Source organism: Sceloporus occidentalis, unplaced genomic scaffold, assembly GCF_023333645.1.
Source record: "Sceloporus occidentalis isolate IW3139 unplaced genomic scaffold, rSceOcc1.0.p SCAF_13, whole genome shotgun sequence".
Taxonomy (NCBI): domain Eukaryota; kingdom Metazoa; phylum Chordata; class Lepidosauria; order Squamata; family Phrynosomatidae; genus Sceloporus; species Sceloporus occidentalis.
The window spans coordinates 10,826,904-10,853,644 of record NW_028316993.1 but is presented as its reverse complement, the minus strand read 5'-3'; the positions used below and the strand labels follow the sequence as shown (position 1 = coordinate 10,853,644).

Here is a 26,741-nt window from a genome sequence, read left to right as displayed (position 1 = left end):
GTTGTTGTCTTTCATCACTTTACCCATCATCCCCCAGGGATGCTCATCTCTTCCTCTGCTCTGCCCCTCCTGCAAACTCTGAGAGCACATGAAGCAAAGCAGCCTCCTCCTTTGGGAAACCCACCATGGAAGAGTCTTCTGGCTGTTCTAGCAATGCGATAAAACCACTCAAGTAGAGATAGTTATTAAAACACCTGCAAAGGTAAGGCCCTGTCACAGAGCCAGAATGGCATCTTCATAGCAAGAGGGATGCTGCTTCTGCAACAGCCCCTCTTCCCATCACCAGCTGCCTCTCCTGTGCTGGCAAGGGACACAGGGGGCACTGTGGCCTGCATGGCAGGAAAGCCTCTCTCCCCCAAAACCCAGTGGCCTTGGCTACTAAGAGCCTTTGTCTGACAATGAAGCCAGCTGCCAGGCAAGAAGGGACCTGATCCCACTGGCAAGAGATGTTCCACTGAGCGCTGTGACAGAAAGAGGCTCACTGGAAGCTTATGGTTCATTCTGGGTCCTATTATCCAAAGTGGTCTTCTCTGGGCTCCCTGCGTCCTCCAAGAGAATTAGAGACAGTGCAGGGCTGCTCTGAGCACTTGAGTGGGGTGGCATGGGGGCTGTTGGGGTGAAGAAGGCACAGAGTCCAGCAAGGCTGGTGGCCAAGTTCCAGGATCTCACGGCAAGCCCCCAAGTGACTAGTGGCTGCCATAGAGACCAGGAAAGGACAGGCCCAGTGGCCCAGCGCAGCTTGCTAATGAGAACCACTGTTGGCCCAGCAACAGCATCTTTGGTGGAGCCTCAAAGGGAAAGAGAAGCACACTCCCTCCTCCCACCACTTCCTGTGCCTGCCTTGGCTTGGCTTGGCATGGGGGGCTGAGGGGGAAGATTGTCCTGTTCTGAATTCACCTCCTCCCCATTTTCCCATCACCACTCTTGAAGCATGAGGAACCACAGACCAGGCCCAGGAGCTGGGCAGAGGCATCCAGGGGCCCACTTTCTCTTCCAGACCCAACTCCTCCAAGTTGCTGCCCAGAGCCAAGTTTACACCTGAGAATGGCCTGGGCTCAAATGAGGCCATGGACAGGGCCCCCTTCTCCGCTGTGGCCAGAGTAGAGAAAAGGGGACAGACACTGGCTGCCTTCTGGAAAAGGGTTTTCTTGGATGAAACAGAAACTGGGTTTCTTCCATTGCTCATCTCCACATCTCTACCTAGTCCAAATGCAAACACCCCTACCTAAAAAACGGGGCAAGGAAGACTTGGGGGTGATCCTCCTGCTTGTCTAGGGTCCCATCCTGCCCACAGGGTGCAGGCTATGGCTCTGCCCTGGCTTCAGCCATGCCTGAGCTTTCCCACTGCTGCCCACGCTCAACATTTAGCCTGCCACCCTTTCTGTGCTAGGCAGGTCTCTCACCCCCTCCCCACTTTCTTGTACAGTTCCCCAAAAGAACCCAACCCCACTCCCCTATCCCCACCACCGTGCCCACTTACCTGGCTTGCTTCTCACCTGCAGAGAGCCCTGGATGACTGTATGAGCAATGTCAGCCTTCAGCACTGGCACAGGAGATGCCCCCGGGAGCTCTCCTCCCCGCCCAGGCGGAGAAGGCACCAACCAGCAGAGCTGGGTGGTGAGGTGATAGGAGGGGGTCAAGGAGAAGCCTGCTTCCTTGGTGCTCTTGGCAGGATACACCCCTTCCCTACCTGATGAACTGGTTTTCACCCAGCAAAGATGGAGGAGGGGGCACTCAGTGGCCAAACCTGACTTCAGGAGGACTTTGATTTTCTCTGATCCCCAAAGGTGCTTAAATGCCCTTTGGAAAGGGAGACACAAAATAAACCTTTCCCCCTCTTCTCACCCATGAAGGCCTTATATATCTGGAGTTCTTCTGGAGCTCTGGAGGAAAAGAAGCCCCTGAGAACAGCCTATTGTGTTCCTGTCAGACATTTGGTGAGGGGGAGAGGTGCACTGGGGATCCTGCCAGTCGTGATCCTCATCACAGGCTAGGAACATCTGGCAAAGGCAACAGAGGGATCTTTAATTGCTCTGGGGGAAATGATGACTTTCAGACAAGCAAGCGGCATCTGGCAAAAGCATCCTCTTTGTCATTCCCTTAGTCAGAGCCAGAATGGGCCATAATACCCAAAACAAAACAGCCTTCCCAAGCCCAGAGAAAAAGAGAAAGAGTTTGATGGATTTTCCCCAGAAGAGAAGAACCAGTCCTCAGCTCAGTCCTGCTTACTTTTGCTGCTGCAGAAACAGACCCCTCCGAGCCAGGACATTTACAGCAGAGTGCAGTTCTTCTGGGAAGGGCACCAATTAAAAGTTTCCCCCCTCAGAAAACACCCTTTGCCCTCCTCACAAGGCCAGTCTCCTCCTACACCTCTCTCTGCCCCAGTTGCAACCACTGCCCACCCACCCAGGGCCTTGCCCACCTCCATTACATTAAATTGTTCATGCCTTGCATTCCTGATATGTGTGTGTGGGGGGGGGGGGAGGGAGGGGGTGTTGGTTCTGGGAATGTAGGGCAGCAGGACAAAAAAAAATGTCCCGCAGAAGACAGCCCTGGTCAGCAACCTCTGTGTTTTTCCTAATGGGCCTCACAGCGTAGGAGACCTTCTTTTTCAACCAGATGGCCCCAGGCCCCCATCTGCATGTATGTCAGACTGACAATGGAGAGCCTGGCCTGTCCCCAACCAATGCCTGATGAAGCACAACTGCCTGGGCTGTTCTAGCTTTTCTCCAAAGATGCTGGTATCTCCCTTGCCTGGCCTGTGAGATGTGGGCCAGGCCTTTGGGCGCCCACATTGGGGCATTTCCCAAGAGACGGCAAACACTGGGGTTGGATTTAAGAGAAAACCAAACAACCATTTGCTACTTTTGCAAGCAGGCCAAGGGGGGCTGAAACAAGCTGGAATGACTTCACTTGCAAGATTGAAATCTCCAACCAAAAGTGACCTGCAGGGGGTCTCTGGGGAAGGAAAACAGGAACTCTCCCTCGGGGCTTCAGTCCTCAGAAAGTCTGTTTGTTGGAGGACTGTGCTGTGGGTCTCTACTGCTTCAGACCCTCAAGAACACAGATATGTGAAAGACATGACAGCTGCAGAAGGTGGGTGCATGGCTCTGCCAAACAGGGTTTTAAAACTAGGGTTTATTTCTATGAATTAGTTTCATATAAAGAAAATGTCTTACAGAAACCACATCTCCTGACAGCCCCCCAGCTCAGATGGCTAAGGGAAATCCGGTTGTGAAAAGAAGTGAAGAAAGCAGAGAAGGGGGCCTTGTGCCATGCCACTCGCCCACCCATCACAGCAGGCCTTGACGTTTCAAGTCTTCGTAGGTCTTTTTGTTGACCACATTCCCACTGGAATCCTCATATTCCTCCTGAAGTGAAAAAGGAAGGAAAGAAAAACTCTGTTGAGTGCCCAATGGGGAGCAAAAGAATAGCAAGAGGGTCACCAGACAGGTCACCAGACATGCATGGAGTCAAGGACTGGTACCAGAGGTATAGGGCTGTATCAGGCCGAGGTAGGTCTTGTCCATCAGCAGTCATGGCAGAGGGACACTCTTCCTCAGCACCATCCTTCTGCTGACCTACAATGGTCAGTCCTGGGCCCTTGTCCGTTCTCTCTCTCTTGCGAGTCCTTCTTTTTTTAGCTTTCAGTTGTAAACCGCTTAGACACTGCTAGTTCAGTATGAAGCGGTATATAAATGAAGCTGTTTGTTTTTTCCTGACAAATGATTGCCACACCTCACCCGTCCCCATTAACAGAGGAATCGCTAAACTTTCCTAACCTTCAGATCTTCGTTGCCAAGCTTCTTAGGGGAGTTTGGGATACAGAGGTATGCACCCTCCCAGCAGACCTAGTATCTGTAGCTTTCACTGTGAAGGGGAACGGGAACAAGGCAAGGGTACCCCCAGCCCCAACTTACTTCTGTGTCCGGTTGCCACCTCTCAGAAGCCTTCTGCTGCTTCAGTTTGGCCCACACTGCAGGAGATCCAGACAGAAAGACAATCAGGGCCACTGCCAGTCTCCCAACTGCTCCTGGGGAAGGCAGGGCTCTGCTTCCATCACCCACTGCAAAGGGGGCTGTGTGACCCCCTCCCAACCAGGGCTACCAGGGCCACAGTTGCAGCCCTGAAAAGCTGTCCCCTGATCCTGACAAAAATGCTCCCAATTCACTCCAAAAGGGCAGCTGCTGGATCTGATGTGGTCTTGGGCAGTCAGTGAAACAGCAGTTGACCTCTCAGAACTCTACAGAGCTCTTGTAAGCAAAGACAGACATGGCAGTGATGGTAACAGTGCAGCTCCTGCTCCGCACATGACAGGAAGAGCAACATGCTTCCACTTACGGGAGACGGCATCCTCAATCTGTGTGACGTTGGCAAAGTGAGCTGTGTTGGGGATGCCCAGGCATCGCATCCCATGAGCATGGCGCCACTCCTGCAGAGACAAGGGCATCAGAAAGAAGAACATGAAGGGCCATTAAGGGGCAGAAAGGAATGGGGGGGGGGATCAGGAAGAAGTGCAGCTCTTCCCACTCTCCTTTTCCAGGACAGATGTGACATTTGAGTCTATAAGCCAGGTCCCAGGACCTTCCCAAGGGTGCTACAAGCAGACTTCCCAGCTTGTGAGGCACTTCATCCCGCCCAAAGCACTAGCCTGGTCCAGTCCTTTGCACTTGCAAAAGATATGGCTCCCTATAAGTGGGGAATCTCCTTGGCCCCCAACCCTTCAACAACTCTTTAACCTTTTCCTGTATCGGCCCAATGCCTTTTCCTGCCGTTGCTTACTGCAAAGTGTCGCTGGAATGCCTTGGGCCCCCGATATGTGTAGTTCCCACAGATCTCACAGTTGTAGCTGATGTTCAGGCCATGGAGCTTGTAGAGCCAGTAGGGAATTGGCTGGAAAAGGGCCAGAAAGGTGGGCATGAAGCAGAGGGGGAGGCACAGTGCATGTGCTCCCGGAATACATCCCACTCAGCCCAACAACCCTCCCCGTGACTGGCAGGCGACCTCACCTTGCCATCCCAGCCCAGAGGCAAGTTCTTTGGGTTGTAGATGATTTCGTTCTCTTCATCCTCACTCTCACTCTCGCTGATCTGCTCCTCCTCCTCCTCCTCCCGCTCCTCCCCGGTCCTTGCCTGCTTACGCTGGACATTCTCGTGGGTCAGCTGCCGCTGCTCCTGTAGGAAGAGACAATGCCCATAAGTGACAACAAAGTACCCCTGCTGTGAGGCCCCACATGGGATTGGGGGGCCAAGAAAAAGGCAGGGGCACTTACCCCAAGGATCTCCACATACTCGTAGATCTGAGCCTCCAGAAATGCCAAGTCTTTGTTCCGCTCTGTGTCCCTGCAAAGGCAACAGAGCTGTAAAGGGGTGGCACTGCCCAGATGTGATGCCAGGCAACCCACCTGAGCCCAGATGTGATGCCAGGCAACCCACTCAGAGCCAGTTGCAATGGTTATCAAAAGTGGAGAACAGGCTGACCCTTATCACTCCCCTTGCCACCTTCCAAGGCAGCTGGTACAGAAAGCAGAGTTAAAGGAAACTGTTCAAATTGCCCCTGTAGCTTCCCAAGGGGAGAGGAGCTAAAGCTGAGAAACAGCCTCACATGGTAATGGCCAGTTAGTTGCACTTTACCTGGAGAAAAAGGACATGAAGGCAACTCACCGTTTGCTTCCCTTTGTCTTGGGGTTCTTGGCAAAGAGGGAGGGGTCAAGGGCCTCCAGGGACTTCCCCTTAGTGCTAAACAGTCTCTGGGCACGTTCCTCTAACGTACTGTTCAGGAGGAAAACAAAAGGGAAGGTAAGACAAATAAGTCTCTGGACATCTGGGTGGGTGAGGGGTGCACCCCAAAGTTCACCTGAACTGCCCGGCTATTTCCTGAGCCCTAAGAAGCTGCCAACCCAGCCAGCATCTTTGGGCAGAGGGAAATCAGGCCCTTACTCACCCTCCACACTTGAGACCCAACGCCAGCAGAGCAGACTTCAGACGATCCAGCCCAAGGGAGGCCAACTCCTGCAGCAGAAACACAAAAGCTCAGTGCGAAGCAGGCTGGTGTGAACCACCCCTACTGCAAGGCAGTGACACTGAAGGGAATGGGAAAACTCAGGCCAAGCTCTTCTTCAAACCAGAACCCCAGGGATGAAGGGGCAGCAGCAGCAGGACCAGCCCTAGGCCGACTGCTGTCCTCCTTCTCCCCTCCTGTGATAAGAGAGGGTTAAGAAGGCAAGCAAACCTCCCAGGAAGAGAAGGCTGAGAGGTCCAGGTGAGCACCAGCATGGGTCAGGGCGCTGCTGGTTTCTTTCTGCCAAAAGAGAACAAGAGAGTGAGGTTACTGGCAAAAGACCCTCAATACTAAAGACCCTCAACAAAGATTGGCCCACATCTCTGTTCTGTGCAGCCAAAATGACACCTCCGCCCATTCCTGCTGGGGACCTCTGCTCACCGGCCAACCAGGGAAAGTGCCGTTGTCCCATTTCTTCTCAAAATCAGCTTGAATTTTGCCAAAGAGCTCATTCTGGTCTAGCAGAGGCTTCACCCGATCTGTGTAATCCTGCAGGTATTCCAGGAGCATCTCCAGGTATCTGTAATGGGAAAACAACAAAGAGGGTAAGGGTGTGTGTGTTTGTGTGCAAACCTCACACCTACCCATTGCTGAATGGCAACAGCAATCTTCATTCCACAGAAGAACTGTGCCAAAGGTGACTTAGATCTGTCTCTCACTCTTTGTACCTCCTGGACCAGGGAAGGGGAAAATTCTGTCAACAGTTGAAGTCAACTAGCATGAAACAGCCTCCCTAAAAGAGCCATAAGTCACTCCAGAAGCAAAGCGGGACTCAGGACAGAGCCTGAAGCCCCACATGAACCACAGGCTCGGGCAATTTCTGTGTCTCTCCTCTCACCTCCTAAAGACCTTCTCTACACTCACCTCCTGTACTCTGCATTTTTCCTTTCCTTGGGAATGTCAAAGAGTTGGTCAAAAGTAGAAAGGTAAGTGATATAGTCCAGTTTCTGCAAAAAAAGACCATTTGTTATTATTTAGGACAGTGCGGGAACTCTTTCTCCTTGTATACAGTATCTACAAGAAGGTTAGCTCAAAGGATTGTGCAAGACACAGAAAGAGGAACAGAGGCCAAGCAAAGCCCCTAGTTCTGCCCAAAGCCAGGAAAGAGTGCAAGACGTCACCTCCGAAGCCTTCAAGTTAATGTACTTGAGATAACAGTCGTGTAGGTCCAAGTAGCGGCCGTACCCCTCTTCGTCGGTAAACTCCACAAGGTCTGCCAAAAACAAAGGAACGGCCCTGTAATTGCTGTAAAAGAACCCCCCCTTTCCATCCATTACACCTCTCTTGCCTGGCTATGCTGCCTCCCAAGAGAAGACGCAGCCGCTTCTGCCAACCTGTCCCTGCTTCTGAAGAAAGGAGATGGGCATCAGGGTAGGCAGGCAAGCCAAATGCTTTTGGCTGTTGGACTTACTCTGGGCTTCTTCACTGGGGTTCTCCCGGGCTTTCAAGAGCTCCTCAAACTCCACAGACATTGGCACACAGATCTGCAGGACAGGAGGAGAAACATCACTGTGAAAACTCCTTGAAAGAGAAAGAGATGACCTAGCTCCCTGTCAGACCCCTCTGAACCGAGCTGCAAAGCCTACACCAGGATGTGGTCCAGAGCCACCCTCCCAGACTGAGAACTGGAGGGCTGTCCTGCCTCCGTCTCTGGTGTCTGTCTGGCAGCGGAGGCTGCTGTGTGTGCCAAGATCCCCCCCCCCGGACTCCCGCCCCATGGCCCTCACCTCGTTGGGATGCTTCCGGTGGAACTCCTTGATCTGCTTGAGGCGGTTGTAGAACTCTGCAAACTCATTGGGCCCAGAGATGGCACTGAGCTCTTCCTTGCGCAGCCTGGGGGGGGCAGAGGAGGGGCAGGGGCTGCTGAGTGGGACCCCCTCACTCCCCTCCCCACCCCCGGCCATGGGAAGGGAAAGGCAGGGAGTGCCAGGGGGCTCCAGGGTCCGCTGCCCCGGGGGGCTCCAGGATCCCCTGCCCCGGGGGTCTCCAGGTTCCGCTGCCCCGGGGGGCTCCAGGATCCCCTGCCCCGGGGGTCTCCAGGGTCCGCTGCCCAGGGGGGCTCCAGGGGGGGCCTGGGGGAACCCACCCTCCCTCTAACTGGCCTCCTCTTACCCGTCCTTGTCGTCGTACAAGTCGCGCAGGTTCCCACTGACCTCCATGTAGCGCTGCAAGAGCAGAGTGGGGAGCAGGTCAGGGGGGCCCTTAGCGGGTCGGGGTCAAGGGTCAAGGGTCGGGGTCAGGCTCCTACTCACGTCCTGCATGGCGCGGGTCCGCTGGTCCGAGTTGATCTGGTCCCGCAGCTGCAAAGGGAGGAAGAGGATGGGGCTCAGCGGGGCCAGTGGGGCAGCCGGGTCCCTCTCCCCCCGGTCCCTCCCTGGGTCCCTCTGCTGACCGTGGGCTTCCGGGTGAGCATCTCCTTGACCATGACGTCCATCAGCCGCTCCCTTTCCTCGTGGTAGCGGCGCTGCTGCTCCAGGATGGTCTCCATGGCTAGAGGACCAACGGGACCGAGAAAGGAAGGACGCACCGGAAGTGACGCTACTCCCGGCCGGAAGTGGCGTCCGTCTCCGAAGCCTGTCCCAGCTGCAACGCAGCCCCAGAGGAAAGGTTCCGCCTGGCGATCCCGGCCGGCCCTGCTCTCTCTATCCGCGGGGCCATTTCCTCCCCTCTCCGGTAGGAGCCGCCGCCGCCGCCGCCTCTGGTTCCCGGTTGAGGCGACTCTGTCCCGGCGTTTTCTGGGCGAGATTTGCCCTTAGCTTCCTCTGCGGAGGCTGAGAGAGTCACTTGCCCAGCTGGTCTCCAGAGTCATGCGGAGGAGGGTCCGGACCTTGGCCCTCCTCTCCTGGGGCCGCCTGCAGTTGGAGAGGCATGTCTCCGGGGCAGGACCCTTGTCTCCAGGCGGAGAGCAGCCCTTGGCGAGAGTGCTGCCATGGAGGACCTGGGCAAAGCCCTTCCTGGAACCAGGATGAACTACATCCCCAGCGCTCCCCTGGTCTGCCAAGTGTAGCTCTGTTTAAGGAAGAGGCAAGATTGGCTTGGCATGACTTGGTCATAACCACAGCACTCCCTTCTAGCATTGGTTTTCTGTGCCTTCAAGCCACACATTTGCCACAGCGTGCCATTTCTGTGTTATTAAACGAACGGTGTGTGAGCTGTTTTATTGTTTTATAGGCTAGAACACTCTTTGGAGATTTTTGGAGGAAGAAACAAACTGTGGAGGGCATGGGGTCCCCTGTATAAATGCCTTCCTGCCCCGGAGGGGATTGTGGGGCTGGAGCAGGCCAGGGCCCTATGGATGTTGGCTGAGCATTGCAGCTTTGCAGGAGAGGCCCAGGGCAAGGGTCGCTGCAAGAGCCCGCTTCCCTGATTTAGGGAGTGGGTGAAGCTGGGCAGAGCTCTTGGGGGATGGAGAGGCTTCCAGCTGCTGCTTCTGTGGCTGCCTAGAAGGGAGGTCTCCTTCCTCCTCCTCCCTGGGCTCCCCCTTCTCTCCTCGGCAGCTGTTTCCAAACTGAGCATCCCAGGAAGCTGCTCCAGGGCCATCCCTGCTCCACAGGCCCCAGAGCAGGCCTCCTGGCCTTGCAGCATTACCTCACTCCCCTCCCCACCAATAAATCAGGCCGGCAGAGGGAGTCATCATGGCCCGCTCCTGTTGGGATGGGATCCAGATGTTGGCCATTTTTGCCTTTTTTGGAGAAGAACGCCGCCACTGACGGCAGGGAGGAGGGCCAGCAGAGCCAGCCTCCCAGAGGCACCAAGCGTTTCGGGAGGGGAGGCCCGCTTGCTCCTTGGCAAGCCCCCTTCCATTGCCCAGAGGGACTTTTTGCCAGAGGGATCCCTGGGAAATAAACAAAATGCCTCCCCAGTCCCCACACGCAGGCACTACCCACTGCTATCAGAAAACCAGTCAATTGGCCAAACAGGCAGGAAAGTCTGCCACGTTTGTGTGGGGCCTTTCTCATCAAGCGTTGAGAAGTTGCTGAAAGAGGCCAGTGGCTTCCATGTTCAGGAGGCCCAAGCCTCCCACCCAAGGCACACGCCAAGGCCTCTGAGGGGGCCCCAGAGCACACCCGCCCCCCACCAGACCTGTGATGCTGGAGAAGGCATTCCCTGCTTTTGGGGACCCATCCTTCCACTCTGATCTGAGGAAGAGAAATGCAAAGGCATCTGTTTTGCTGCCGTGGAGCAAAACCCAAAACAGGGCAAAGTTCTAGGCAGATCCAGCAGGTTCAGAGAGCCACAAATGTGGAGGTGGGCAACTGGCAGTCTCCAGGTGATAGAAAGGCATCTCAGTTGCGCCCAGTGTCTCCCCCCCTCATGCCCCCACCCTACTTGAAAAGGGAAGGATCACTATGGTTCATTAACATTGTTTATTATACAAAGCCAGAAAGGACGCGCACACATGCGCGCGCACACACACACACACTGTCCAGAAGAATACAAAAGTGGAAGAGAAGCATCCCACATAGGAGGGAAGTGTGCAGAGCTAAAGAGACTCCCACACACAGCAACGCATCTGAGGAACCAGCAAACAGGTTCATGAAAAGACACATGCATAATATTCTGCCTAAAGAATAGAGGCTGCTGTGGAAATCTGAGATGGAGAAACAGAGCTGGGAGTAAAAAAAATGCAGAGGGTGGCCCCTGAAAGGCTGGAGGGCAAAGGTGCCCCCCTCCTAGTTGTGAAGGGCTAGTTCTGCCCAGCCAGAGGGAGAGCTCTGTGGGCAGCGGGTGGAGGAGAGACGAGCCAGCGCCTGCTGCCCCATGGCACTGAGATTGGTGGAGGGGTCAGGGAAGGAACCACCCTGAAGGCTGCAGGTGCTCCTTGGGCAAGCTGGTGCTAATCCCAGAAACCTGCTGCTGCCACTGTGGCTGGCTAGAAGGGAGGGCTGAACTAGGAAACCAGGGGCAGAGGCCTCCAGCAGGGTACACAGTACAGGCAGACCTACTGCCCTCTCCCTCTCCTGTGCCCCATTCCTCCAACAGTGAGGCAGGCCTCTGGCTGGTCAGACTGGCTGGGGGAGAGCCCACCATAGCAGAAGAGCAGAGTTCCCAGTGGGGCAGCGGCTGCCTCCTGGCCATGCTTCCAGCTGGGAGGAAGGGGAAGGAGGCCACTGGAGGATGGAGAGAAGGAAGGAAGATGCCTTCAGGGAATGGGCAGGGTGGGGCCTCTGTGCCCTGCTGTTCCAGGAAGGGGGCTTTGGCACACGGAGCAGCCCAAAGGGCACCTTTCACAGGTCACTGGCACAGTCGCGGCACAGGATCTCCTCGTTCCCAGGGATGAAGCCCTTCCCCACCAGGGAGGTGGCACAGCGGGAACAGCTGAAGCAGTGGTGGTGCCAGTGCCTCTCTTCAAATGAGACATACTTGCCCCCACTGAAGCCTGTGGGGAGAGAAGAGGGACTGAGGGAGCAGCTCCCTTCTGGCCGCAGGGCCAGGCAAGGGCCAGGTTCTCTCCCTCCCTCCCCACCGCCCAGCCTGCCCCTCTCTGTGCCCAGTGCTGCTCACCAGTGATGGGCTTGGAGCAAGCGCTGCACTTCTTGGCATAGAGGCTCCCAAAGCAGGTGAGGCAGAAGGGCTGCTCTTCCTGAGAGGTGAACTGCTGCCCGGCCAGGGGGCTCCGGCACCCCGTGCACACAAAGCATTCCTTGTGCCAAGGCTCATCCCGATAAGTCACGCCACCCTTGGTCAGCGACTGTGGGAGCAATATTGGCATGGCTGGCACTGGCAGGCTCCACACAAACCCTCCCTCCCCTCCCCTCCTTCTCCTTTCTGGCCTTCAGCCCTCTCCCCATGCTCCCTTGCCTACCCCCAAGCCAGCCCCACCTTCTTGCAGAGGGTGCAGCGGGGGGCGAACTTGCTCTCATAACAGGGGACACAGTAGTAGTCCTTCTGGTCAGGGACAAAGGAGCGTGAGCCAATGGGCTGCTGGCAGCTGCTGCAGAGGAAGCAGTGCTCATGCCACGTCTGTCCGCTGTACTCCAGCTTCCGGGAGCCTGCCAGGAAAGGGGGGACTGGTCAGGGAGGGGGGCAGGAAGTCTCCCCCCCAACCACAAGACTGATGGCCTGATCCCTTCCCCAAGGGGAGAGTGAGTGAGCTGTCTTGGCATGGGGGGGATGAGGAGTGGCACACCTGGCATGACCACTTGCTGGCAGGCGACACACTGGGAGGAGAACTCCCGGCAGTAGCAGTCGTTGCAGAGCAGTTCTTCCCCCTGGCAGGTGAAGGGTTCCTCGGCGAGAGAGCGGCCACACCGGAAGCACCGGAAGCAGCCCTCATGGTAGTGCCTGTCCTCGTAGTACAGCTCCTGGCCGGGGTGAGACATGGTGGGAGGTCAGGGACAGGTTGCAGTAGCCCCCCAGCCCCCAGGACCCTTGGCCTAGAAGGCCACACCAGCTGAAATACACCCACACTCAACCAGTGACCAACCAGGAGGCAGTAGGCCATTGGTCTGGCAGGACCAGTCTTTCCAAGCGGGCTAGCTGTTCTCTAGCATTGGGGAAGGGGCCAAAGGGAGCCCTGACAGAAAGGGGGCTGAGCATCCAGAAGGGAGAGAATTGACCGTAGGGAGAGCCCAGCTCATGCCACCGCTTTGAGGCACTATCAGCAAAAGCAGTGCAGGGCGGTCAGTGGCCAAGGGAGGGGGCCCTGGCCATCCCTCCTCTTTGCCTGGGGTCCTGAGTGCTCCCCTCCCCTTGTGCTGGGAGGGGGGCTCTCAAAGCCAGCCAGCAAGAGGAAGGGCACAAACTGTCTCCCTGAAAGACCTCCTCACACACCTGCACAACCCACAGGGCAAGGCTGGGACAGAGGGGGTCACATCATCCTCCTGCTGGAGGAAGGAGGGGGAGCTGCTGGGTAGGGGGAAAGAAGCCCTCTTGCAAAGATAGGACCCTGGTGCGGATAAACCAGTGAGTGCCTTCATGCTACCCCCTTCCCCCAACACAGACACCCCTTTTATCCAACAGGGGCCACTAAGCCCCGGAGTGAAGGGGAGGTCATGAAGAGAGCATTGCCTCCCCAATCCCAACCCTGTCTGCCAGTGGTGATCCCACTCACCCGGCAGTCATGGCCAATGGGCTCCTTGCACTCGTCGCAGGTGTTGGCAAAGTGAGTGTCGTAGCAGGGGATGCAGAATGGCCCTTCCTCCCCCTGGATGTACTTGCGCCCGTAGAGGGACTCCTTGCAGCCAATGCAGTCAAATCCCTCTGACATCTTGGTGGCTTTCCTGGTGAGAGAAGAGCATCGTCAAAGGAGGGGCACCAGGATCAGGACCATGGTCAGGTTCAGGGCCCTCCCAATGCCAGCATCAGGCCAAAGATGGAAATCCCCCCACCCCTCTGGTCACAATATCTTAGACCGTCCTGGGAGCAAGAGGGGCTCCACTCTGAGTGGGTTCCTTCTTTCTCCATTATGTGCACATATGGAGTAGTGAGGGGGGGTTGCTATTGTTGCAACTACTTGGGGGGGCTTCATGTGCCTCCCTCAGTGGCCCTTGGTCTAGCCAGGCTTAAAACCGACCACCTCTACCCCATGTCTGCTGGCCCAGGCTGCCTCCAGCTGCCCCCAGGATGCGTTTCCAGTCAGGATGCCTCCGGAGGCACACTCCACAGTCTTCCTTGTGGTTAGGGGCCATAGCTGGGGCCATAGCTGAGGCCCCTGTTCCCCTCTGCAAAGCATCCCCTCCCTACAGGAGCTACCTATCAGAAAAAGCTTCCCAAACCCATTTGTAGAGGGAGGGGGCAGGAAGGAGGGGGTTTAGGCTGGGGGGGGAGGAGCCCTCTTCTCTTCCTTGCAGATCTGGAACAAAGGAGGCACAGATCAACACAGCCCCCTCTTCTCCTCAGAGCAGCTGTGGCAAGCCTAGACTAGCTCTCCTGGGGGGAGGAGATCCACCGCAGCTTCCTCTGGCCTCCTCCCTTATCATGAGGCTTCCAGGAAATTCCAGCATCTAAAATCCTTTCTGAAGCCTTGGGGGAAAGGGAGGGGAAGCAGAGAGCTCATACAGGGAGGCAGGTAGATGGCCGGGGCCAGAGGACAGTGTGTGCCTATGCCCCCCAAGTCACAGTCCTGCCAGCCAGAGGCCTGAAGGTGGAAGCTAGGCCCCAGAGATGGAGCTGCCAGGATGAGAACCCCAGCTCCCAGGGGGCTCTGCAAGACTCCCTGCCAGGACATTTGGGGGTCCCCCAATGTGTCTCTATGTGTGTTGGGGGGGTAGAATGTGCAGAAGCCTTGACACAGTGCCTCTGAATGTTCCCTCTGGGGCCCGGAGCCACCAATGCCCAGCCCAGGGAGCAGCAGGAGGAGGAGGGATAGAGGGGGCACTTTGGGGCCCAGGGGCCCCTTGGAGGCCTTTGGGGTCCTTCTGGGGTTGCAGAGGCACCCCTTCCCCCAGGTAGACCATGGCAAAAGCTCATTGGGGAGCCCTGCCCAGGGGCCTTCTTCTGTTCTTTGCCTTAGAGGCACCCCTTCCTCTGAAATCCCTTGGGCTGGCACAGAGGGGGGGTGTCTCTGGAACTTTGCTTTGCTTCTTGGAGAAAATCCTGCCTGAGAAGAGACCTCCCCCCTTGCAGGAAGTGTGTGGCCCCACTGGGGAGTGAAAGACCCCTGGGCACCATTGTGTGTGGTGGGAGAAGGTTCCATCCCAGTTAGGGGGACACGCACAAACCCCACCCCTCAAACAACGGTCCCAGGAAACCCATGCCTCGCTTTGAACCGGGTGGACAACTGCCACAGGCCAAGGAGGCATCTTCCCAGTTGATAGAGTGCTTGGCAGGGCTGCACTTATGTGTGAGTGCAAGGAGGTGGTAGCGATCTGTTAATAATAGTTATGACCACAGCAGAACTGTCTTAAATTTAATAGCATCTAAAAGGATCCGCAAGTCCCCCGCCTCAGTGGCCCACCTCCCCGCAACCCAGTGTCCAAGAGAGGAGGGGGCCAAGCCTGGCGCCTCTTCCTGCCTCGCCATTTTTGGGAACATTCTGCAGGAAGAGAGGAGAGGCTGAGCCCTGTGATGTTGCAATCCTCCCATAAACAAAGGAGTTGCCAGAGAGAGAAAGAAAGAAAGAAAGAAAGAAAGAAAGAAAGAAAGAAAGAAAGAAAGAAAGGATCTCCTCCAAAAAAAAAGCATCCTCTCGCTGGTTGTCCTGGGGGCTCTTCTTTCTCCAGAGGGCTCACCTCAGAAAAGAGGTGGGCAGGGGAGGAAAATGGGGTACCCCACAGCAGAGGATGAGGAGACAGAAGGGGTCCCTAGGGGGGGTGGGAACACCATTGTTCCAGGGCGAGACCAAGAGAGGCCGAGACCACTGCATGCGGAGATTGGGAGGGCCGAAGAGAGGAAAGGGCTGCATCTTCGACCTCTCTCCTCCCCCAAAGTGAAGGGCACCAGAAGCCACAGTCAGGCAGCCAATCTTTGGGCTTCTGTCCTAATGGCAGGAGGAGAAAGGCAGTTCCTCTGTTGCCTCTGTGTCCCCCCTCCCTCTTTTGTTTTTGGACAGCAAAAACTCCCAACTGTCAGCTGAGGTGGGGGCTGCTCAAGAGCCAAAGGGGAGCCCTAAGCCCCTTCTCGTCCCATCAGAGCCAGAGCAGGAGCGCTGGATTGGATTTCCCTTGGCACAGCTGAAATTTTCCAGACCCCCCCGCAAGAGCCGGGTGGGGTGGGGGTGGAGAGGGCTGCTTGCTCTCTGCCTGCCCCATCTGGTGCCAATTATGGTCCTAATAAGAGGCCAAGTGCAAACCCATCTCCCCCTGCAGACCACAGCTCCCTTCTAGGCAATTCCTCTTCGCAAGGACACCCCCCAATCCAGAAAGCAACCCAGATCCATGCCAGGCTCTGAGTGGGCAAAGGGAATGAAGTGTCCTTTGGAGGAACTCGCCTTGCCAAACACACACACATGCCATGGCCTTTTGGGACCACTACAATGGCCCAAACCCGGGCTCTGCCCAAACCAAGCAACAGCAGACACATTGAGAACAAGGGGACAGAAGCTGCCCACAAGGACCATAAACCTTTTGGCTTGTCCCATCCAGAGTAGCACAGGGGCCATGCCAGTAATGGTTACAAATAAGCCGGGGATCCCTGCACTTTCCTCTCAGCAAGGAAGAGAGCAGGATGCACAGAGCCTCTTTTGCACCCTGGGATGGGAGCCTGGGCAGAGGGGCCCCAGGACAGTGGGGAAACCCTGATGCTCAGGTGGCACTGCTCTGGAGCAAAGCCCCTAGAATCAGCATATGCCCCAGGAGCCCATTGGGCCAGCAGGATGGGCGGGTCAGACATGCTGAAGGGGGTCCCAAGAATAGTGGCCTCTCTGAAACTCCATCTGCAACAGGCGGCTGTGCATCACACGCACAGAAGGCACACCAGTATCTGCCTGGGTCATTCACAAGCTCAGAGGGCAGCACCTGGAAGCAAAGCTGCCTGGGGCCCATACGTTCCACTCTGCAAAAAGCCTGCCTCCCCTCTCTCCTGAAAAGGGGAGCAAGAAGCTCCAGGGGCCCAGAAGAGGAAGGGAGCCCCACTGAGCCTCCTGGCCCCCAGGAGGACCACATGGCTCCCCAGTTACTCTCCTCTTACAGAAGTAACAATGAAGTCCCCAGGGTCTCCACTCTGGGGGTAACGCAGGATGGGTGGCCAGGTCCAGGAAGTCCAAGATAACAGTTCTTTCTGGGCACTACCCAGTGCCAACCTCCTACCATTAGCACCTATGGCTGACTGGAAATCCCTGAGCTGGCTCCCACATGAGGCTCCAGTCCAACCCCAAAAGCTGGCTCAAACCCGGGTTAGTCCTGAGTGCAGGCAGGTGGTGAATCCACTCCAAGGTTCCTCCAGTGGCTCCCAAGCAAGAAGAGCTGGAGACTCAGAGACCCTTTGAGCCCCATGTCTGTCTGCTGTTCCTGAGACCCAATGCCAAGCCACCCTTCCCTTCCCTGGGGCCCAGCCTTCAGTGGCACCAACACCAGAGAGGGACTCATCCCTGACTGGGGTGAACAGACAGCCTCCCTCTGCTCCTGCTGCGGTTCAAGGAGACACCAGCAATTCCTTCCAGACCATTTCCTCTGTAATGGAGCATTTTTTCAGGGTGAGGTAAACATCCCTGGGGCTGCCAGGCCCTGCTCTCCCCACAAGAGGAGCAGATGAGAGCAGCAGCGGTGGCTGTAGGAATGCTGACTGGCGGGGGGGGGGGGGGCTGGCTATGCCAGCAGTAGAAGCCCTTCTTCCGCCCACCCACCATCCCCACTGCTACTGGATGCCCCCTTGACAGAAGGAAGGCCCCTGAGGGGGGAGGCAGGAGGGACAGGCTGTACAGCAGAACGCTCGACACACACCCCTCGCTGCCTTTTCTCCGTGTTGCTGCAAGCCAAGCTGAGTGTGTGCACACAAGCAGACATTCCTGCCCAAGTACGGGTCATTTTTCGACAGTGTGACCTTTACAAATACACACATTTCATGGCTGACAAAGCAATACATCAGGTCACCAATATTCAGCTTTCAGTTGGTGGACAGTCATGGGGGGGGGGGGGGGAGCACAAGGCTCACCTCTCCTCTCCCAGTGAAACAAGACCTTCTGAGCCAAACCTAGCCAGCAGAGAGGAGAGGGGGCACGATGAGGCCCCCTTCCCTGGAGAGATGGGGTGAGGGTCCTCCTCCCCATTTCTAAGAGTACTGTTCTCTCGGGGTGGGGCAACCCCCCCCCCCCCCAAATTGCCTGGCCTATTTTTGGTCTCTGCACAATCCAGGCCTAAAATGAACAGGACGGCATCCGCTGAAGATCATGAGAGGGAAAGGGCAGCCAGATGCTCATGTGGGCACAGCGCCTGAGTGAGAGAATGCATGTGTGTGCGTGTGCTGGGGGGGGTAGTGGGTCAGCTGCCTTGGATATTATCTGAACACATACTCCCTGTGAGAGGCAGAGAGCACCAGGGAGACCCCCGACCAAAGACTCTCTAATCTGGGGCTGGTATTTTTAGTCCGAGAGATGCCACGCATTCAGCGGGAGCCCAGAGAGGTCCAGGTGGCAGCTGTTGTCTTTTGCAGGACAAGGAAGGAAGGAAAGCTTGGTGATTTTTGTCACTTGGGGACCAACTGACTGGGTCTCTCTAGCTATTAACGAAATGCATCTTTAGTTTTTTTTTGGGGGGTTGGTAATCTGAGACTCCCTGCATGCTCTTTGAGCCTCTCCCCCAATGCTATCTTTACACTGTCCTCTTTCAGGCTGGGCCCTGGCACTGAATACAAGGCAAGGAGTTGACCACACTTGGTCAACTTTGGCCACACTTGTAACAATGGAGGGTCTCCTCCACGAAACAAAGTTCTAGGCTTGGTCCAGAGGCTGCTCCCCTCCTGAGGGCAGATATCAGAGGACTGGGGGCCACCACCATCCTGTACCGCCATGTGCTGCCATGATTCCCAGCAGCCAGCACTCTTTGCCTTCCTGAGCTCAGTTATCGCTGTGATCTTTATTAGTTCCTGTTTGTTTTGGCTGGACACTTTTAGCAAGAGGAAAATCTGGACTACGCAACAATGCATGCCAGACTGCATCTGCTGTGTGTCTTTATGTGTGTGTGAAAGAGAGAGGGAGACAGAGGGAGGCAGCTGCTAGCTTGGCTCCGCTGGGCACCAGCCAACTCTGAAGGGGCTGCGTGTGGCAGGAGACAGACAGAAGTTAGGCCCAGCCTACCCAGGCCCTCCTTGAGGAAGGCAAGGGGTCCAGTGGCTGGAGTGGCTTCGTATCCTCTTGTGAGGCTGAGATGAATGAGTCAAATAGCTGCCTCTTTGAAAGAGAAAAGGAGGGGGGAATGGCTGGCAGGCACTTCTGTTGGTAAAGTGATGCCCAGGTTTGATCTTGGGTTTCCAAAGTTTGGACATACAAAAGAAGGAGGGCAAATGGAAAGCAAGATGCCCAGGACAAAGGCCCCAAACACATCTTGCAGGAATCTTGAGGTCTGGAATGAAGACCCCCAAACTGGTCCCTTCCAGGCAGAAGGGTCTTTGCAAAGGTCACTAGGGCTGCTGCTGGTCCCTCTGCCCAGAAGCATCCATCTGATGGCCAAGGCTGCCTGTGCCCCCTTTTGGCAAAAAACACCATGTCTAGATGGCCTTCAGAGGAGGGCAATTCTCTCTCCTTCGCCAGGGTGAACTTTGGTGCCTCCGACTTAGTGCTTAGGCGGCCTGTGGACGGCCATAGCATGCTGCCCCATGGGCCACGCAACCCCTGCCTTCCACAGCAGGGCTGGGACCTCCAGTCCTGGGGCTCCCCTCCTTCTCCTTCCCAGCGAGGCCCACAACCATGAATGGGGCGCGTGGAGAGCAGCGCCTTCACTCCCTTCTCCCCAAATGGACATGGTTGCCCTGCATCCCATGGGACCCCTCAGCCCCAAATATGCCCCCCACGTGCCTCAAACAGCGATCCTGGCTTTGGCAGCGGGACCAGCATCAGCCCCCAGGCAAGGTGCCAAGCTGGCATCCCCTCCTCCACTGAGAGGCTGGCTCCATCCCAAAGAGATTAGTCAGGCTGGCTCTCCTCTTGTCTGGGGAGCAGATCCGATAAGGGGAGGCTGTGGGGTGGGGCCAAGGGCCACAGAGTGGGGCTGCCGCTGGGGGGGGAGGGAAGGAGGGGTGTCAGTAGACCCCCAGAGCACCCCAAAACGGAGGGACTTCCAGTCCGGCCAAGGTCTTTCCTTCCTGGGCACAAAGAGGCCTCTCCCTACTGGGGTTTCTCCCCACTCTCCCCCCCCCCCCCAATATGTTACCTGGCCCAAGGGAAGGGTCTCTGGGGAGCCGCTTCTCGGGGGCTTTTAAAGGCCCTTTGGTCAGAGAAAGGGAGGGGAGGGCTGGTCAGTGGAGCCAAGGATCCTGCCCTGGGCCCAAGGGCTCCCACAGAGACCCCCCCCCCAGGAGTCTCAGGGCCCCAAAGGGGCCTCCCTGCCTGCCGTGGGTCTTGGGTTCTGTGGGGAAGGGACAAAGCGGGGGGGGGGGGCTCCTCCTCCGGAGGCAGGAAGAGGGGCTTCCTGTGGGACATCAGCGAGGGTTGGGGCAGCCCCCTTCCTCTGCCCGAGGGGAAAAGAATGGCCCCAAATAGAGAAGGAAGGAAGGAAGGAAGGAAGGAAGGAAGGGGCCTGGGCCTTTGGCCTCCCGAGAGGCTGGCCTTCTGGCGCTGGGTCTCTGAGGAAGGAGAGCCGGGGGCAGACAAAAGAGGGGAGGGGAGAGGAAGGAAAGAAGGAGGCCAAAGAGGCAGCAGAAGGAGCAGCAGCAGCGGAGGGCAGGGAGGGAGGGAGGGGCGCCCGGGGTGCCGGCCGTGGCCCCTCGGCCTCGCCTCCCGCCTTTCCCGGGTAGGACACCCCAGCCCCTCCCCAGAGGCCCCTCCGTCGGAAGGGAGGCCCGGGGGCCCCGATCCCGAAGGCCGCTCCCTCCGTCCCCCTCACCTTAGTGGCCCCTTCCGTGGCCCTCCCTGGGCGCCTTCGCGGGCGGAGTGAGGGACAGAGCGGACTCCGCCGCCGCGAAAGGCGCAAGGAAGAGGCGCCGCCCCGAAGGAGGGAAGCGGGGGCGTGGCCAAGGCAAGGGTCGGAAGCGCTCGAGGGGGCGTGGCTGGGGGCGTGGTCCTGGCTGAGGCCGGAAGGAAGGCGGCCTCCCGCGCCGGAAGTGAGCCTCTGCCCTGACCCAGCATGGCGGCGGCGGCGTTCCAGAAGGCGGCCAAGGCCGGGCAGCGCCAGCATCGCGAAAGGTCCCAGGTCAGGAGAGGGATGTCACGATGGCTGAGAGGGAGGAAGCGGGGCTTTAGGGCTGGGGTGCGAAGGCTCGCTCTCCTCTTCTCCGCCTGTCTTTCCTTAGCTTTCCTCTCGGAAGCACCTGGGCATCCTCGAGAAGAAGAAGGACTACAAGCTCCGCGCCAAGTGAGTCCCGGAGGCCCTCAGCCTCTCTTCCTTATCCCAGGCCTCCCTCTCGCCCCGGCTCCTGGCTCCTGTGTGGGCCTGGGGCATGGCAGCGCAGGCGGGGGCTGGCCCTCCTGGCCCTGCGGGGATCCAGGCAAAGGGCAGGGGGACTGGGCCTCTCTTTGCGGAGGGGTCCGTAAAGGCGGTGCCCCGTTTTGCTTGCCTGCCTTTCAGTGACTACCACCGGAAGCAGAAGGCCCTGCAGGCCCTTCGGCGGAAGGCCCAGGAGAAGAACCCGGACGAGTTCTACTTCAAAATGACCCGGGTGCAGCTGCAGGTGAGGGTCCGGCAGGGCTTGACCGTGGGCTTGGTGGCCGCCACGGACGCCCCTCCGCCTTTCCTTCTCGCGGGGAAGAACCATGCACTCCAGTCACTTGCTCTGGATGGAGGACAGGAGCAAGTTCTTTTGGAGCACTTGGGGGCATCTGCTGTGACAGATTTGCAAAGCTGAGGTGAAAGACAACCTCTCGCAGCCCCTGAGCACTTTCTCTTGATGGGACTTCATGGCAGTGTGAGCCGCCAAGGAGGAGAGTGCTCTCCTTCTCACATACACACACATGGCATGCCTCCCCTTCTCTTTCTGGGGCATTGGGCATTAAATAAGCAATAGCTAACATTCATAGACAACATCAGTGTTTCAGTTTGGCTCCTGAGTTGACTCAGGTCATGCCAGGTCTCTTCCTCATCCTTTCCTCCCCCCATTTTTCCAGCTGCTTTGGCCAGCTGCCCTCCCTCCCCCACCAGCAACCCCTCCCTGCGCTGGACTTTCCCTCCCCTCAAACCAGCCTTTCTTTGGCCACTTTGGAGGAGGGCTGCTTGTGTCCTGCCGCTGGCCCTTGTGTGCAGCCCTTCCATCACCCTCACCAACTCTCTATTCTGCCTGGGGGAGGCCCACATTAACCTTGCCGGGCTGTCAAAGGGTCTCTTCACTCCACGCTCCCTGCCATGTTGTCTTCCCCCTGGCGCTAGGATGGCGTGCACATGATTAAGCCGCAGGAAGAGGAAACTACCCCAGAGCAGCAGAAACTGATGAAGACCCAAGACCTGAAGTACATCGAAATGAAGCGGGTAGCGGAAGTTAAGGTCAGAGCATGCTCCGTCTCCAGATGGGGCAGAGTTTACAGCTGCTGTTCCTGGGTTTTATGGGGGGGGGGGTTGTGTGCTGCCCCCCCCAGTGCCTCTTGCTCTCTGACATAAATGCCAGAGGAAGTGTGGGTTAAACTGGGGCACCTGCAGACTCCTCTCACTCTCCCCACCTTTGGCTACACACAGGCCCCATGGCTACTCCATCTGCACCTTATCCCCCACTATTTTCCCTGGTGTACTCCAATTGCAGAAGAGTTCTGGAAAAATTGCATGCTGGTTTGTGACTTCTGGGCTGGGCTCATAAAGGGGTTGTACTAACATTGGGGGGAGCAGCACCGCTACCAAAGTTCTTACGAATTGCTGGATGTTGTAAGAGCTCTGGTGGCACTGTGGTTAAATGCTTGTACTGCAGCCACTCAATCATGAAACCACAGGTTGCGAGTTCAATACCAGCCAAGGGCTCAAGCTCAACTCAGGCTTGCATCCTTCAGATGTCGCTAGAATGAATACCCAGCTTGTTGGGGGCAATTAGCTTACACATTGTAGACCGTTTAGGGAGTGCTTCAGTGCACTGATAAGCGGTATAGAAATGTCCTTGCTATTACTATGTTGGGTGGGGACTTTTCATTGGTAGCAGAGAGCAAGGCAGACTGTTCCAGGGACTTCCTCGCCCCTGGGGAACGCCAGTCCTCATGCCATCCTCTGGACATTGAGAAAGTGTTTGTGGGATGCGCTGGCATATGGATCCCTTGAGTCTCACCACCACTGACTTTCAGGGAGAGGGTAGGAATGGAGACCATTCTTAAGTTTGCTCTCTTGGTGGCTGTTTCACCTGGGAAGGGGGAACCAACGTTGGACCTGGTGAAGTCTTCTGTGTGCAGAACTGAGCAGGCCCATCCAAGCTCTCTGCCCCCTCCATGAATCTTCTATACTCAGTTCTGTGCCATGCAAAGATTCTCAGCAAACACTTCTTGCAGAAAAATTGGATACTTTTTTCTTTCTCTTTTTTTGGTCCTAGAAAATTGAAAGACTGAAGTCAGAGCTCCATCTTCTGGAGGCAGAAGGAAAGCAGCCCAACAAGCATACCTTCTATTTTGATACCAAGAAGGAAGGTGGGGCTGTGGGTAGCTGGTTGGATCTGGATCGCAGGGCAGGGCAGGGGTCTGTGGGTGGTGCATGCTAGCCCCCTGCATGCATCCTAAAACCTGTCAAAGCCCTAGGGGACAGTGCTACAGCCATTTGTTGGCTGGGATGGGGAGGAAGGGAATGAGTAGCGGGGAGATTAATGTTTCTTGTACGTAATGCAGATTGCCCTTGCTGGCCTTTTCAAGTCATTGAATCTGGGGTGGTTTTGTCCCTTCATCGTTGAGGTTTTGGAGGAAGAACAGGTCTAGAATGCTATAGCCACCAAAGCTTTTCTTTTTGCCAGTGCAAGAGTTTGACATTGCCACCCATCTGAACACGGCACCTGAACTGGTGGGCAGAATCTACAACCGGCCAACTCTTGAAACACTGAAGAAGGAACCCATTCAAGGGACAATCACCCCAGCCCAGTTACAGGTCTGCTGCTGAATGTCACATTGTGCTTCTCTGCTTCTGTCTGAGCAGCTAAACTGAGTACCTCTGTGCAGGCGCAGCACTTTAATTCTCTTTTGCATTGCCAAGGAGGGAGGAGGGCATGTGTAGAGCCCCAGAGACCAGGGAAGGTGCAGCAGAGTGCTGTGATAGTCTCTCAGCTCCTTCTGTTCCAAATGCTCATAACATTTAAAATACCCCAGCTGATCAGGAACAGCAGGCACATGGGCAGTCATGCATGGAGATCACTGTTATCATCCAAAGTGTCTTGGGCTGGCTTGGGACACTCTCCCTGGAGCAGCCTGGCGGGAAACCCCATGGCTGGGCAGGAAGCAGCCTGGCTCTGGCTCTGCCTCCCCATCTGGGTGGCGGATGGAGGTGTGAAAGAGGGAGGGCTCCTGACATCAGGCTCAATCTGGGTTGAGCAGCCAGATGGGAGACACACTTTTGGCAGTGGCGGTGGAAGAGGAATGTGGCGGTGGCCCAGATCGGTTGAGGAGACGAGAGACAGGGCCCCACCCTCGTAGCGGAGTCCCCAGGCAAGTTCGGGCCAGTGAGTTTTCTCCTTTTCCAGGAGAATTGAGTCATGCTTGGCTTCTGCCAGTGGACAAGTTGGGATCTGTCTCATTGGAAGGGTGCTAATTAGCTCACACCTGCTGAAGTGAAGCCTCCACCACTGTGCTCTCAGCCGCCCCAGGGTTGGCAGGCCTGGATGTCACAGGGAAAGGTAACCTGCCCCCCCCCATGGCTGGCATAGAGCCAGGCCTGGCGGAAGAGACTGCCCCTCCCATTCCCCCCCCCCCCCGGCATCTATTCCAGTGGAAAAGACAACCCTGGGTTCCTGGCTGCCAGCCTTGTGTTGTTGGTGGTGTTTGTTGTTTTGTGCCTTCGAGTCATTTCCACTGTACAGTGATGCTAAGGCAACCCTGTCAGGGATTTGTCTTGGCAAGATTTGTTTGCTGGGAGGTTACTTCTCCTGGGGCTTAAGAGAGTGTGACTTGCTCAAGGTAATGCAGTGGGTTTCTGTGGCCAAGTGGAGGGTTCAAATGCTCTTTTCCCGAGTTGTAGTCCAATGCTCAAACCATGCAGCCTCGCCATGAAAATCTGGGGCTGCTGGGAAGCAGAGCTCTCTGGAAATTACCTTCCATGGACACCCGGCAGGGAGGGGTGGGGGTGCTGTGGCTCCCTGGGGAGTTTGGCAGTTGAGGAGAACTCCCCCCCCCTCTGCCAAGCTACCCCTAAACCCGCAAGGAAGCCTTATGGAGAAAGAGAAACAATTAGGAATGTTTTTTCATATCTCTTTTCCTCAAAGAGGGACCCAAGGTCACTCAGGCAGATTAATATATAGCTATAACCAACCATTGTCATCATCATACAGTTGCTTAAGTCTCCTGTTAGAAATATCACTGATTTTGAACAACGTAGATTTCAAAGGCAAAAATGAAAAGTTCATCATGCTTGCACAACTCCTTTGAAAGACCAGCGAAAGGCCTCTCTCTGCCTCCCAGAGAGCAGCCACTGAGGAGGCCCTGCCTGTCTTCACCCGATGGGCCTGAATCACTCTTCCAGGTTGCAGGGCTGTCCTTGGCAGGAGTCTTCTCTGGAATAGTCAAAACCTTTGTTTTCTTTCTCTCTCTGTCTCTCTCTCTCTCTAGAAATTAGCCCGCCAGAGAAAGAGTCAGTATGACCTGCTGAGGCAGCGCATTGAACGGGAGCGGAAGATGTTTGTCATCACTCAAAAGCTCCAGACCCAGAAGGATCTCTTGGTGAGAAGGGCGCATGGTGCTTTTCTCACTGGGCTTTGCTTTTGGGTTTGGGCAGCTGTTGATCTTACAGTGGCTTTGAGGGTGGGCTCTGGCAACCGAAGAAGGTGGCTGCAGAAGCAGTGAGAAGCTGGAGAGGGGGCTTGCCTTACTGAAGAAATGCCCCCCTTCCTTTCCTTTTCTTTTCTTTCAGGACAAGACACAGAAAGTGAAGGTGAAGAAGGAGACGGTCAACCAACCTGCCATTTACAAATTCCAGTTCAAGCGGAAGCGCTGACTTCCCTCCCGGCCGTGTGAGGAATGGGTTGCGGGTGGCAGAGGAGGATGCTCTCTGTGCCCCACGGAGGAAGGCCATCCCTGTGTTTACACTGTGCAGAGAAAGCCCTTCTCTGCTTTTCAGAATAAATCTCTGGTGCTAATACTTCTTGTCAGACTCTTCAAGGGGAATGAATTTGGGGTGGGGGTGTCTGGGACTCTCTGCCCTCCTTTTTGACTTGCTCTCCCCCCACCCTCCATGAATCTGGCAGAGAAAGGGAGCTTCCCTCCAGACCTTGGATGGGAACTGCAGAACCTGAGCTGCTGAGTCTAAAATGCCACACTTTCTATCTGGTCTACTTTAGATCTCAGAATGTTTGCAGGGAGGCCACTTGGCCAAATATTGGGCCAGTGGCCATGATCTACCCCTCCGACCCACATGGCTCTGGGGGAGGGGGAGCAGGAGTGGGTCTGGATCTCTTGTTAAGATCAACCTTCCTCCCCTGGTTCCTCTCCATCCCCCAAGCTTTAGTGGGCTTTCTAGTGCAGAAGTCTCTTTGGGGAAGGTAAAGTCCCATGTGTTTCTGGGGGGGGAGGCAGTTCCGTTCTGGGAAGAGCCGACTGGGACTGAGAGAGTCGCATGAGGCCCTTCAATGGTGAAGGATGATGAAGGTTGCGGTCTAAAAGGACTCCTACTGGACAAGGCCTCTATGTCCTTGGACAGGGAGGCAGAAACCCCTGCCCCATGGCCACTCAGGACAGGAGTCTTTGGGGAGCACTGGCAGGCTGGCTGGTTCCTGTTGGTTGCACTGGGGTCAGTGGGGTGCTTCTTGGGAGGTTCTGCATTGGATGGCCATCAGGGGGCGCCAGTGTTCCATGGCTTGCTCCTGGACGCTTCTCAGGGGGCCAGGAGGGGCTCTGGGCCACTGGCAGCCATTGCCCCCTCCCTCCCCAGCCCTTTGTGGGGAGACCCCTTGCTTTCCTGCAGGACCGGGTCTCTTTTTTATGCCCCCATAAGAGGGGCTGGCACAGAGACTCGGGTATAAGTCGGCCCCATGTATAACTCAAGAGCAGGATT

General features: G+C 56.4%; 3 protein-coding genes across 3 annotated transcripts; 1 reads left to right on the top strand and 2 right to left on the bottom strand.

Moving 5' to 3' along the window:
- Positions 1–3,123: 3,123 nt before the first annotated feature.
- On the bottom strand, positions 3,124–8,599 carry LOC149304943 (splicing factor 3A subunit 3). Its single transcript, XM_089478828.1, has 17 exons — positions 8,453–8,599; positions 8,313–8,360; positions 8,173–8,225; positions 7,788–7,893; positions 7,472–7,544; positions 7,182–7,273; positions 6,925–7,007; positions 6,442–6,580; positions 6,232–6,300; positions 5,944–6,011; positions 5,664–5,771; positions 5,273–5,342; positions 5,010–5,174; positions 4,783–4,893; positions 4,342–4,432; positions 3,921–3,976; positions 3,124–3,371 (listed from the first exon to the last, which is right to left on the bottom strand). Exons 1-17 carry the CDS (start codon positions 8,546–8,548, stop codon positions 3,294–3,296), a joined length of 1,506 nt encoding a protein of 501 aa, XP_089334954.1. The 5' UTR covers positions 8,549–8,599; the 3' UTR covers positions 3,124–3,293.
- Positions 8,600–10,408: 1,809 nt separating this feature from the next.
- Positions 10,409–20,582, bottom strand: LOC149304942 (four and a half LIM domains protein 3-like). Its single transcript, XM_089478258.1, has 6 exons — positions 20,478–20,582; positions 13,115–13,283; positions 12,191–12,365; positions 11,884–12,053; positions 11,566–11,752; positions 10,409–11,440 (listed from the first exon to the last, which is right to left on the bottom strand). Exons 2-6 carry the CDS (start codon positions 13,268–13,270, stop codon positions 11,289–11,291), a joined length of 840 nt encoding a protein of 279 aa, XP_089334384.1. The 5' UTR covers positions 13,271–13,283; positions 20,478–20,582; the 3' UTR covers positions 10,409–11,288.
- A 92-nt stretch (positions 20,583–20,674) lies between these two features.
- Positions 20,675–25,829, top strand: LOC149304941 (putative U3 small nucleolar RNA-associated protein 11). Its single transcript, XM_089478259.1, has 8 exons — positions 20,675–20,783; positions 20,884–20,945; positions 21,159–21,261; positions 21,954–22,067; positions 23,089–23,182; positions 23,500–23,630; positions 25,301–25,411; positions 25,602–25,829. Exons 1-8 carry the CDS (start codon positions 20,718–20,720, stop codon positions 25,683–25,685), a joined length of 765 nt encoding a protein of 254 aa, XP_089334385.1. The 5' UTR covers positions 20,675–20,717; the 3' UTR covers positions 25,686–25,829.
- The last annotated feature ends 912 nt before the right edge of the window (positions 25,830–26,741 follow it).

Coding starts and splice junctions, on each gene's coding strand:
- LOC149304943 (XM_089478828.1), bottom strand. CDS start 8,548: ATGGAGACCATCCTGGAGCAGCAGCGCCGCTACCACGAGGAAAGGGAG. Junction 7,894..8,172: donor TTGTACGACGACAAGGACGG/GTAAGAGGAGGC, acceptor TGCCCCCCCCAG/GCTGCGCAAGGAAGAGCTCA. Junction 7,008..7,181: donor TTAACTTGAAGGCTTCGGAG/GTGACGTCTTGC, acceptor CTTTTTTTGCAG/AAACTGGACTATATCACTTA.
- LOC149304942 (XM_089478258.1), bottom strand. CDS start 13,270: ATGTCAGAGGGATTTGACTGCATTGGCTGCAAGGAGTCCCTCTACGGG. Junction 12,366..13,114: donor CCATTGGCCATGACTGCCGG/GTGAGTGGGATC, acceptor CACCCCGGCCAG/GAGCTGTACTACGAGGACAG. Junction 12,054..12,190: donor CCAGCAAGTGGTCATGCCAG/GTGTGCCACTCC, acceptor CTTTCCTGGCAG/GCTCCCGGAAGCTGGAGTAC.
- LOC149304941 (XM_089478259.1), top strand. CDS start 20,718: ATGGCGGCGGCGGCGTTCCAGAAGGCGGCCAAGGCCGGGCAGCGCCAG. Junction 21,262..21,953: donor TGACCCGGGTGCAGCTGCAG/GTGAGGGTCCGG, acceptor CCCTGGCGCTAG/GATGGCGTGCACATGATTAA. Junction 25,412..25,601: donor AGACCCAGAAGGATCTCTTG/GTGAGAAGGGCG, acceptor CTTTTCTTTCAG/GACAAGACACAGAAAGTGAA.